General features: G+C 44.1%; 2 protein-coding genes across 3 annotated transcripts; both read left to right on the forward strand.

The window, feature by feature from the left end:
* Positions 1–347: 347 nt before the first annotated feature.
* On the forward strand, positions 348–2,320 carry LOC147965990 (FCS-Like Zinc finger 13-like). 2 transcript variants are annotated; one of them, XM_087528551.1, is made up of 3 exons: positions 348–626; positions 693–826; positions 1,879–2,320. In XM_087528551.1, the coding sequence occupies exons 1-3, from the start codon at positions 540–542 to the stop codon at positions 2,015–2,017; spliced, it is 360 nt and encodes a 119-aa protein (XP_087384677.1). In that variant the 5' UTR covers positions 348–539; the 3' UTR covers positions 2,018–2,320. The 2 variants fall into 2 exon arrangements, with proteins under 2 accessions (XP_087384677.1, XP_087384676.1); XM_087528550.1 differs by having other exon boundaries at positions 355–826.
* Positions 2,321–5,754: 3,434 nt separating this feature from the next.
* On the forward strand, positions 5,755–9,225 carry LOC125514524 (Rubisco methyltransferase family protein). The gene is made up of 5 exons (XM_048679863.2): positions 5,755–6,214; positions 7,013–7,179; positions 7,258–7,530; positions 8,325–8,588; positions 8,737–9,225. The coding sequence occupies exons 1-5, from the start codon at positions 5,830–5,832 to the stop codon at positions 9,103–9,105; spliced, it is 1,458 nt and encodes a 485-aa protein (XP_048535820.1). The 5' UTR covers positions 5,755–5,829; the 3' UTR covers positions 9,106–9,225.
* Positions 9,226–10,805: the final 1,580 nt, after the last annotated feature.

The raw sequence follows: 10,805 nt of genomic DNA on the forward strand, positions 1-10,805 counted from the left end.
ATAGATTAATGAAAATAAAACAACTCGACTAAATAAAAAGCAATGTGGTTCGTAATAATGTGTTTCCTTATTATGTTTAACACCAAATATCACACATTGGTTGGTTTATTTTTCTATCTAAAAAAGGTTGATTTTTCACTCTACCCCAGCAAAACCAAATCATCATGCGTATAGCATAGAGTAGCCATTGCCCGATATGGAACAACAGAGACCGGATGTTTTTACCGCACACATACATGTGGGCGGCGCGAGGGTAACTCTAACAAACTGCCTTAATCGCTATAATTCCATATGATAAATCACGAGATCAAAAGCATCCAGGTGTCTAGAGTGGGGAGTGGACGGCTCACGTGCCCGGCCCTCCTCCTCTTTTTATGCCCTGCCCCTTCCCCGTTCCTCCTCCCCAAAACCCCTCTCACCACCATCCAGTCTCTCTCAAAATCTTGGGACACAAAGGCCACCGTACTGAAATATAGATTGACAAAGGCGGGGCGGGAACCAGCGAGCGAGCGAGCTCGGCACGGACCCGGTCCGACGAGATGCTCAAGGAGCGGCAGAGGAGCATTGTGCTGCGCCGGAAGTTCAGCGTGGCGTCCATTCCGTCGGCGGCGAGGCGGGTGCGCCAGGTGAGCGGCGACGACAAGAAGGCACGCGCGCGGCCGATCTTTTTTGTGTCGGCTAACACCGTGAAGATGAGCGCTGTAGGCGGCGCCACCCCCTATCTAAAGAGGGACACCTTTGCCGGGCTGTGGATGGCGGCAGCGTTCCTGGCGGCCTGCGGCATCTGCCGCAAACCCCTCGCCGGCGAAGACGCCTACATTTACAGGTACCAGCGTCACTATTTTCCCATTCTTTGTTCGTCGTAGCGTGGAAAATGTCCGGTAGAATCCTCGTGTTTCGGCCTCGCGTTTCAGTTTTGTCCTTTTCGGTAGCTTCCTTGTGATTTTTGGCTAGGATCCGATCAATCTCTCATGATGCTTTCCGATGTGAATTCCGCGCCGTTCGTTCGTTTTCCACGTCAAGGTTGCACCTGATCCAATCTTCTTATGATGTTGCTGGCAGCTTACGATTTTGTGTTGGTTTCGTGATTCCCCTCGTGTTTTATGTGAGGGGCATATTCAGGATCCGTTTTCACTTATGAAATGATAGTAATAATTTGTTACCCTCCATGTTTAATTTAGACAAGTATTCCGTACTAATTTGACTAACCTCGTTCACTTGAAAGGTAATGCTGATTCAATGCTAGCTAGTATAAGCAACCCATCGATGCTACTAGTGTAAGCGGTTCATAGCATGAATCTTATGCTCTCCCGTATTTTAGAGGAATGTTCGATGCAAATCTTTTCCCTCAGCATGTTACTTGTTGCCGATACATTTTTGGTTTGCTCTGCCATGCTAATTAATTATTAATACTCCGTATGTATTTGCTAATGAGATATGTACTATTGATCCATGGGGTGCTCATAGCTTTATAATTTGTCCTCTTTTAATTTTGGTCCCTGAATCATGTATGAAATGTCCTGTCTCAAAATATAAAATTATTAGGATGCATTTATATTTTTTTAGGGGGTGGATTTAGATTTAGTTTTCTAGTCAAGAGTCTAAGACACCATATATACTCCCCAAAGCTACGCAATAAATAAAGAACATTAATCGCCCAATCATATGAGTTGTTGTTTGATCCATAAACTTGTCACTCGTTACCATCTAACGCTCGTAGAGTATTTCTTTAATTGTCACAATCTGTCATCAACGAGAGAGAAATAAATAAATACTAAAAAAATGCATGGTTTCTTCACTGCAATAAAAGAAGGTTAAATTTATTCGTTGGAGATGTCTGTAACATGATGGTCCAATTTCTTTGTCTGTCTTCTACAGGGGCAAATTTGCATTCTGCAGTGATGAGTGCAGGGAGCTGTACATCAAATGGAAAAGGGCGTGCTCCCTCAGATCCCGCAAGAAGGCCCCGTCGAACAAGTCCGGCAGCAGCAAGGGCTCGTGCGGCGGGCCAGGCTAACCCAATAGATTATACTAGCTCCTAGTGGTGTGCCATACATATATGTGGTACAATCTTCACCATATTTAAACCGTTCGTCCATGTATACAAGCTTTGTTGCTGATATGGAGCTGCGAGATATTTACCTCCATAGTCGACAGTATACTCGGTCTAACGAGCATGACAACCCACCCTCATGCACAATGACCATGTTCTCTGTATGCCAAATTGAGAGGTCTTGCACCCATACTGTAGGCTGTGCAGCTTGGCCTCGACCATCTCTGATCATTGCCTCCCTCCTTGTGGATTGTGTGCCCTGTTCTAGCCACCCCACACGTTTTTGAGCATTTCTGGCATAAGATGGACGGCTTCCTTGAGGTAGTTGTTGCTGCTTGGGATTCCGAGGAGCCAGATTCAGACTCCTTTTATCGTATCTACTCGCGCCTCAAGTAGTCAAGTTCATGGCACACCATCTCCAAAGTTGGAGCACACGCTCCATCGACAGTATCTCTCTTCATCTGCTGCGGTGCAAGACAAGAGGCCCCTCTAGCTTGAGGAGGCATGGCTGCGGCGCAAACTCAAGATGGCTTATTTGGGGCTAGCCTCCCTTGAGCATTCCATCACTAGACAACAGGTGCACTTCTCATGGCTCCGCGCGGGGGTGGGTGGAAGGGGACACTATAACTTTGCTTTCTTCGAAATCCATGCGTCTCATTGTAAGCAGAAAAACCATATCTTTCAGATTCGTGTCAGTGATGAGGTCATCTCTGGCAAGGTGGTGATGGCTAAGGCCGCATTCCATCACTTCTCCGACATCATTGGCTCGCCGGATGCGTGGGAAGTGTCCCTCACTTTTGAGGTGTTTGGACCTTGATACTTGAGAGAACCAACGGTCGCGGAAACCAAAAGGCTATAATCCTTTTTAGTTTGCATATAAGATTTGTCTAAAGTCAAGCCTAGTAAAGTTTGACCAACTTTATAGAAAAAATACCAACATTCACAAAATCAAATCAATATCAGTGGATGTGTCATGACTTAAATTTTCATATTGTATAACTTTAGCATGGTAGATGTTGATATTTTTTTCATATAAATATGGTCAAACTTTATGAAGTTTGACTTCAGACAATTCTTATATGCAGAGTAAAAAGGACCGAAGGAAGAAAGTGGGTGGCCAGGTTTGCTTGGATATCTTGATTGCATGCACTAGAGATGTAAGAACTACCCAAAAAGCTCTGGAAGGGCAATATCAGGGCCATTTTAAGAAGCCAACCATCATTCGTGAAGTAGTTGTATTGCATGTTCTCTGGATTTGGGACACTTTCTTTGGCATGCTCGGGTCTCACAATGACATCAATATGCTGCAGCGGTCTCCGTTGTTTGCTAAGTTGACTGAAGGACAAGCTCCTCTTTCCAGCTACACTGTCAGTGGACATCATTAGAACATGCGCCACCATCTGTAGACGATATCTATCCTCCGTGGGCTACATTAGTCGAGACCATCTCTGAGTCAGTTGGTCAAAAAAGAGATCACTTTCCGCAAAGACAAGAATGAGATAAAAAGGATGTGGAGAGGGCCTTTGGAGTGCTCCAATCCCATTTTGCAGTTGTTCATAAATATGCTAAACAATGGGATTCAGAGACCTTGCGGGAGGTGATGAAATATTGTGTGATCATGCACAACATGATCATGAAGGATGAGGATGAAGACGTTGCCAGAGATATGAAATTTGAGAACATGGGTGATCGTATCCAACTTATACACTGGAAACTGTCTATGTTCGATGAGTTTGTTCATATGCATCATCAAAATTGGCACCGATCAACTCATAAGAAGCTCAAGAAAGGTTTGGTTGAGCATCTATGAGCGCGATCAACTCATAAGAAGCTCAAGAAAGGTTTGGTTGAGCATCTATGAGCGATTAAAGGGGACAATTAGAACATATGTGCGAGTTGGATTCAAATTTAAACTATTTATTTGAAAACTTAGTTGGATTGTAATATTTAAATTAGAATTATTAATCTCGCATTTGAATATCGTTCACTCATCGAAGATTTGATATGCTATCATTTTGAGCTCATGGACTTAAAATAGAAAGATGAACATTTTTAGGGGATTTCGAGCATCTACAGCCAAGCGCCTCAAACGGGTCAAAAACGCCCAGGGGGACAGACCGGTCAAAAAAAGTCGAACGCCTCAAACCAGACCCAAACGCCAGGCCTATCCGACACCCCTCATATCCAACCCAAATCTGGGGTGGATATGGGGAGGCTCGAGTGCGTCCGCCATGTCAGCCCGACCCATACTGGCCTACCATGACCCCACTCTGTCCCCACAAAAAACCCACCCAGAGCAAACCCTAACTCACTTCATTTTGCTCCGCTCCCCGTCTCTTCTCCTCCCTTTTCCCAATCCGATCCCCTCCTCTCCATCCACCTGTCCAGCTCCGACAGTGATGGAGGCAGTGGGAGCAGTGACGATTGGGATGCCTTCCTCCATGATGCGGCGGGTGACGAGGAGGATTTGGCCCTCTACCTCGCCTTGAAGCACTTGCGGGTGGACATGGGTGGCAGTTCGGTTGTGCTCTGTCTCTGGCCGCTTCCTGCCACAGTGTCGATGCTGGAGCCAGCTGGTCTGGCACCGTGCTGTACGCCTGCTCGCGGCGATGGCCCGCTGCCGCCCTCCTAACTCTCCAACTACTACTCCTCAAGGGCAGCGGTGGGTTTAGTGCCCTGCTCCGCCGGTGCCACAGACATGAACACCTGAATTTGAGGTGCGCTTCGCCCGCCGCGAGAGGCGGCGGGCTAGGGAGAGGGTGTTGGCCTCGGAGACGGTCACACAGTCCTCCCGCCGCTAGATGCCGATGGTGCCCGATGACGAGGAGTGGCTCTTCCCATGGGTCTACCGCTGCTCGCTTATGACAATGGAGACGGACGCCCGCCGGCTCCGTCGGAAAGAACCCGATGGCGCTCCGAGTAGGGCTGGAGCAGTCAGCGTACGAGGCGTTGGAGGCAACATCAGAGGTGGCGAGGGCGGCCAAGTTGAAGAGGTAGCATGACCGCTTTGTTCGGAAGATGGTGGGCTTCATCGACTCCTCCTCATCCTCCACATCACCGACGGCTCTGACTACCCACCTCATGCAGCCACCGCCTACCCGGACGCCTACGGTAGCACCGGTGACCAGAAGGGCAAAGGGCCGGCGAGAAAGTGGTGAAGCTCGACACTCTTTCCATGTTTATTTCCGCTTTTAGTAATCTAGTTTAGAACTTGTCCGTCGGTTACATGGATTATGTGAACTGTGGTGATTTTTTAATGACCAATTATGTGGGTTATGTGCATTTCTATGTCCATTTGATGATCTACGTAGTGTGAACACGGAGCGGTTACATGCACCGCAAAACAGGGTGGATGGCCCTCTTGGCTTGGCGCGCCGCTTCAATGTTGGAACGACGTGAGAGGTTACCTTCGCTTTTGGTCGGCATGAATGCGGCACTTGAGCGGCGCTGACCGCTTCGGATAGAAAAGTGTGCAGATGAGGAAGATGGTTTGGATAGGCTAGGTTTGTCGAATGCTTGCGTGGCAGTGGGCCGAACGTCTCACCTTCGCTTTTGGTCGACATGAATGCGACAATTGAGCGGCGTTGACCGCTTCGAATGAAAAAATGTGTAAATTTGGATATATCAGGTTTGCCGAATGCTTGTGTGGGAGTGGGGCGAACGCCCACAAAGCCCAAAACGATGGTCCGTCGGAGATGCCCTTACCTTTTCAGCCGTTTGTCTCAAAAAAAAAAACCTTTTCAGCCGTCTTCCTCATCTAAAGAAAACTACCCCCCATGGCTGCCGCCGCGGCGGGCGCGACGCCAGCGACGGCGCGGAAGGCCCTCGCCTCCACGACCTCCGCCCTCCTCTCCTCTTCATTCGCGCTCCGCCGCCGCAGCTTGTCCTGCTCCGCCGCATCAGGAGCGACCGCCCCGCGCATCGCGCAGCAGCCGCCGGACCTGCTCCGGTGGGTGCAGCGCGAGGGAGGTTTCGTGCACCCGGCTCTCCGAGTGGCCGATCATCCCGAGTACGGCCTCGGGGTGTCCGCCACGGCGGCCGACGGCGTCATCCCCCCCGGAGCCGTCCTCATTGATCTCCCTGGGCGCATCCCGCTACGACTCCGCCGCCCAGCCGATGCTGCGGACGCAGTACTGATGCAGCTCGCCGACCGAGTCCCCGGTATTGGCCCATCTGATTATCTTCCTTTGGTTCGTTATATGTTGTGGAATAATGTGGTAGCTTAATCGTGGTTGTAATCGGGAGTGCATTGAACTTAAGATGCATTTAGACAATACATTCGGAGCATAACTGGTAATAATGCGGTTCTTTTGGCATCAGGGCGATTCGGAAATCTTCTCTAGTAACAGTAGGATTATTAACTTCTGAAAATACTCAAAATAGGCACATTATGGATGACGATGAATGCAATTTCTTTGTCTCCTGTAGGTTGTAGATTCATGGGCTAAATTATGCTCTGAACTGTTGCTATTTTCTGTTGGAAACTGCCAGTTGTGAAATCACAATATGAAAAGTAAGGGTTGGTGAAACTTATTAGTCTCCAGCTTACAACTGTAGTTGGTATAACCTGAGACTGAGAAGAGTTCAGTGCTTAGTAATTAATATCGTGTTCTAACTTAATTGACCCCAGGTTCAGTCTATTGTGTCTTTTAGCTAAAAATGTAAAAGCCAGAGCTCTGAATACCATACTATCTTTTCATGTTAAATTGTTTAAGCTTGGACTCATCTGTCAAGTTGTTAACTTGTTCTATAACTCATCCTTCTATGTAACTGATGTTGCCTTGTGGTCGAATAGCTGCACGATGGAAAATTTATGTACTCATCTTCCTGTCTCTGTTTAGTATATGAGGGAGATTTTTATTCAGTATTTTCTTTTGAGAACATAATTCCGTTCTGCAAAACTAGGCAAACTATCTTTTATTAAGTAGTAAATTGAATCTTGTGGTAAGCATGTGACAGAGGAACTGTGGTCAATGAGACTCGGCTTGAGGTTGCTTCAAGAAAGGACAAAATCCGATTCATTTTGGTGGCCATATATCGCGAACCTGCCAGAGACTTTTACGGTACCAATCTTCTTTCCAGGGGAAGACATAAAGAACTTGCAATATGCTCCTCTCCTCCACCAGGTTGTGAAGAACTATAGCGACCGCTAAGTGGATACTTATCGTATTTTCCTGTCTGTTTTCTCACTGATGCTATTTCAGATAAATAAAAGATGCCGCTTCCTTCTCGAGTTTGAGAAAGAGCTTAAACAGAAGCTTGGTACTGTGCCCTCAGGAGATCATCCTTTTTGTGGACAAGATTTGCACTCGTCTTCCCTTGGATGGGCTATGTCAGCAGCGTCTTCACGAGCATTCCGTCTGCATGGTGAAATCCCAATGTTGTTGCCCCTTGTTGATATGTGCAACCACAGTTTTAGCCCGAATGCTAGGATTGTCCAGGAAGGAGATGTCGAGAGCCCTGATATGTCAGTTAAGGCAAGTACTTTTCAATCTTACACGTGTAATTGTCGTCGTTGCGCCCAAAAAATTGCAGATTTTTCTGTTCTCTAATGAGTTACCGTGTTCTTTATTTGTGCATTAGCTTCACAAATATTGATGCTATAACTAGATACAATTATTGTGTGTAAAAACACATCGACAGTGCATAACCCTCATAGAACTCAAATTTTGTTTGCGTACTCTTGATTGGCATGTTAGCCATTCATGAATCATGAGTCATGTGCTAATAATATCTTCTTTAGTACTCCTTCCGTCCTATAATATAAGATGTTATTACAACTGATATACTCATATATCGATTGTAATAACATCTTATATTATGAGACAAAGGGAGTAGCATTCTTTACATACACTTTCTAATGTGGTATGCAGTTGTTAAGCATGTCCTTGTAATGTAAGTGTTTTTATCTTTTTGCAAGAACAGCAGTGAAAGTATCTGGCTGTACATTAGTCACTGTTGAATTCATTTTTCAGTTATTAACTTGCATGTGTATTGGTTTAGTGAATAGTAGTTACTTCAACGATAGGACTGTTGTTTGCCCTGTTCCTAGAGATAATTAGTTCCCTTGGTTAGTACTACCTCTGTAACTAAAACGTCTTATATTTAGTTACAGAGGTAGTAATATATTTTGCCCAGAAGAGGCAAATATTTAATCAACTGTTTTATTCAATGCATATAGTTTTTTACTGTATGATGCGGCGATGCATTTGCTTGTGGAAGATGCTGTGTGTTTTCTGTGTAATGTTCTGTATGTTGTGCTATAACGCAGGTTGTTGCTGAGACGCAGATTGATCAAAACGCTGCTGTTACACTGAACTATGGTTGCTACCCCAATGATTTTTATCTTCTTGATTATGGATTTGTAGTAACATCGAATCCATACGATCAAGTGGAACTGAGCTATGATGGTAATCTTCTCGATGCTGCTAGCATGGCAGCAGGGGTTTCTAATCCCAACTTTTCAACACCAGCCAAGTGGCAACAGGAAATCTTGTCACAGCTAAATCTACACGGAGAGGGTGCTATTCTAAAGGTTTTGCCCACATTCTTCCACTATGATTTATTTGTTTTATTTTGTGATTCGATTGACTTCAAATTCAAATATATTGTGTTCAGTATTCCTGTATGAGTCCGAACCTGATATATTTTGTTATGATCCTGACTTGGTTACTGCCTTTCAGGTCAGCTTAGGAGGTCCGGACATAGTAGACGGGCGCTTATTAGCTGCGCTGCGAGTTCTTCTTGCAGCTGACCCGGAGACCGTGGGCAAGCACGATCTGAAAACTTTGATGTCGCTTGGCACGGAAGCTCCTCTGGGCCCTACCGTCGAAGCCTCGGCGCTCCGAACTGTTCTCGCACTTTGCGCCATTGCCCTCCAACACTTCCACACCAAGATAATGGATGACCAGGCCGTCCTGAAGGGAGAACCCCCTCTTACTACTCAACTGGCCGTCCAGTTTAGATTGCAGAAGAAGCTGATGCTCGTCGACATAATGCAGAATCTTAGTCGGAGAATCAAGACGCTGGCTCCGGAGAAATCTACTGCCTAGGATGTTAACATTTTGTGATAACCCCCTTTTGAACAATCAACTATCTTTCTGTATTAATGATTACTGGATATATATATATACGGTGGCGCTAAAGTGAGCGTGCGCGCAGAATGCTAATCCTACGCTCCGGCCAAGTCGTGCACCCGCTAAACCGATCAAACCAGTGACTTCCCTCCACTTGCTAGTAAAAGTCCATGTAAAATAGTAACACAATTAAATTATTACCATCAACATGCAACTACGGTTCGCCTGGCCAGGTACTCCCTCCACTTGCTAGTAAACTTAGTGGTAAAAATGGTAACGGGATTATAATGGTTACCATCAGCATGCACATGTGCGCTCCCTAACATTCTGCTAGTAAAATTCATAGTAAACATAGTAACAACAATAAAATCCTTACTGCTAGTAAAATGGTTACCTAAAAAGTAGCTAGATAGTAATTGCATTACTACTACCTATTGTAGGTTTACTACCTAACTGAACAAAGCTATTAGCTACTAGCTAGGTAGTAATTGATTTACCACTACCTTCTCATAGGTTTACTAGCAATTCGTAGGAACATCTGATCCAGTCCATTGATTTCATTACTACTATTTGTGTTACTGCATCCCATATGAACCATTACTAGAATATCATCATGGATTTACGTTTGATTTCAGGTAAATATGCTTTGTAGTAATGTCCTTACTACTAAGTGTTCCACTTTTACGTTCAAACATGCATGGCTCCATGCGGGACGGGTGGAGGGGTGGTTGGCTTAATTAAGCGCACGCTATGGCCGGCGCGTAGGATAAATAAATTTATGCTCATGCTTAGTTTAGCAGTGCTATATATATATATATATATATATATATATATATATATATATATATATATATATATATATATATATATATATATATATATATATATATATATATGTATATATATATATACGCGTTATTCGTCACCCTGGGCGAGGAATAGTTATTCTTCACCCTTCTCTATTTTACCATCTATGCACCGTAATTTTACGTTCCGTAAGTTTTGTCTTATTTCCGACATAAAAAGAGACCGTAAGAAAATATATAATCGTCGTAAAAAATATTTTATATTATGTAAAATTACAAATGTAAAAACATAGTGTAAAATATACATAAATTGCAAATTTTCTTGTCTTATGACCTATATTTTTATTTTCTTGTGCCAAATTTTACGTAGTGAATCAATATGAATGTAACTATTTGAATTCCAAACGTAATTTAATTATAAAATAATCCTAAGATTACCTCGGGTGAAGAATAAATAATTTTGCATCCTGGGGGTGATGAATAGTATCACTATATATATATAGTGATACTATTCATCACACATGGTGCAGAATAAGTTATTCTTCATCCGAGGTAATCTTACGATGATTTCATAATTAAATTACGTTTGGAATTCAAATAGTTACATTCCTATTGATTCACTACGAAAAATTTGGCATAAGAAAATAAAAATTAGGTCATGAGACAAGAAAATTTGCAGTGTATGTGTATTTTACACTATGTTTTTACGTTTGTAATTTTACATAACATAAAATATTTTTTACGACGATTATATATTTTCTTACAGTCTCTTTTTACGTTGGAAACAAGATAAAACTTACGGAATGTAAAATTACGGTGCATTGATGGTAAAATAGAGGAGGAGTGAAGAATAACTATTCCTCATCCAGG

This window comes from Triticum urartu, chromosome 6A (assembly GCF_056163025.1).
Source record: "Triticum urartu cultivar PI428250 chromosome 6A, HENAU_Tu73, whole genome shotgun sequence".
Taxonomy (NCBI): Eukaryota; Viridiplantae; Streptophyta; class Magnoliopsida; order Poales; family Poaceae; genus Triticum; species Triticum urartu.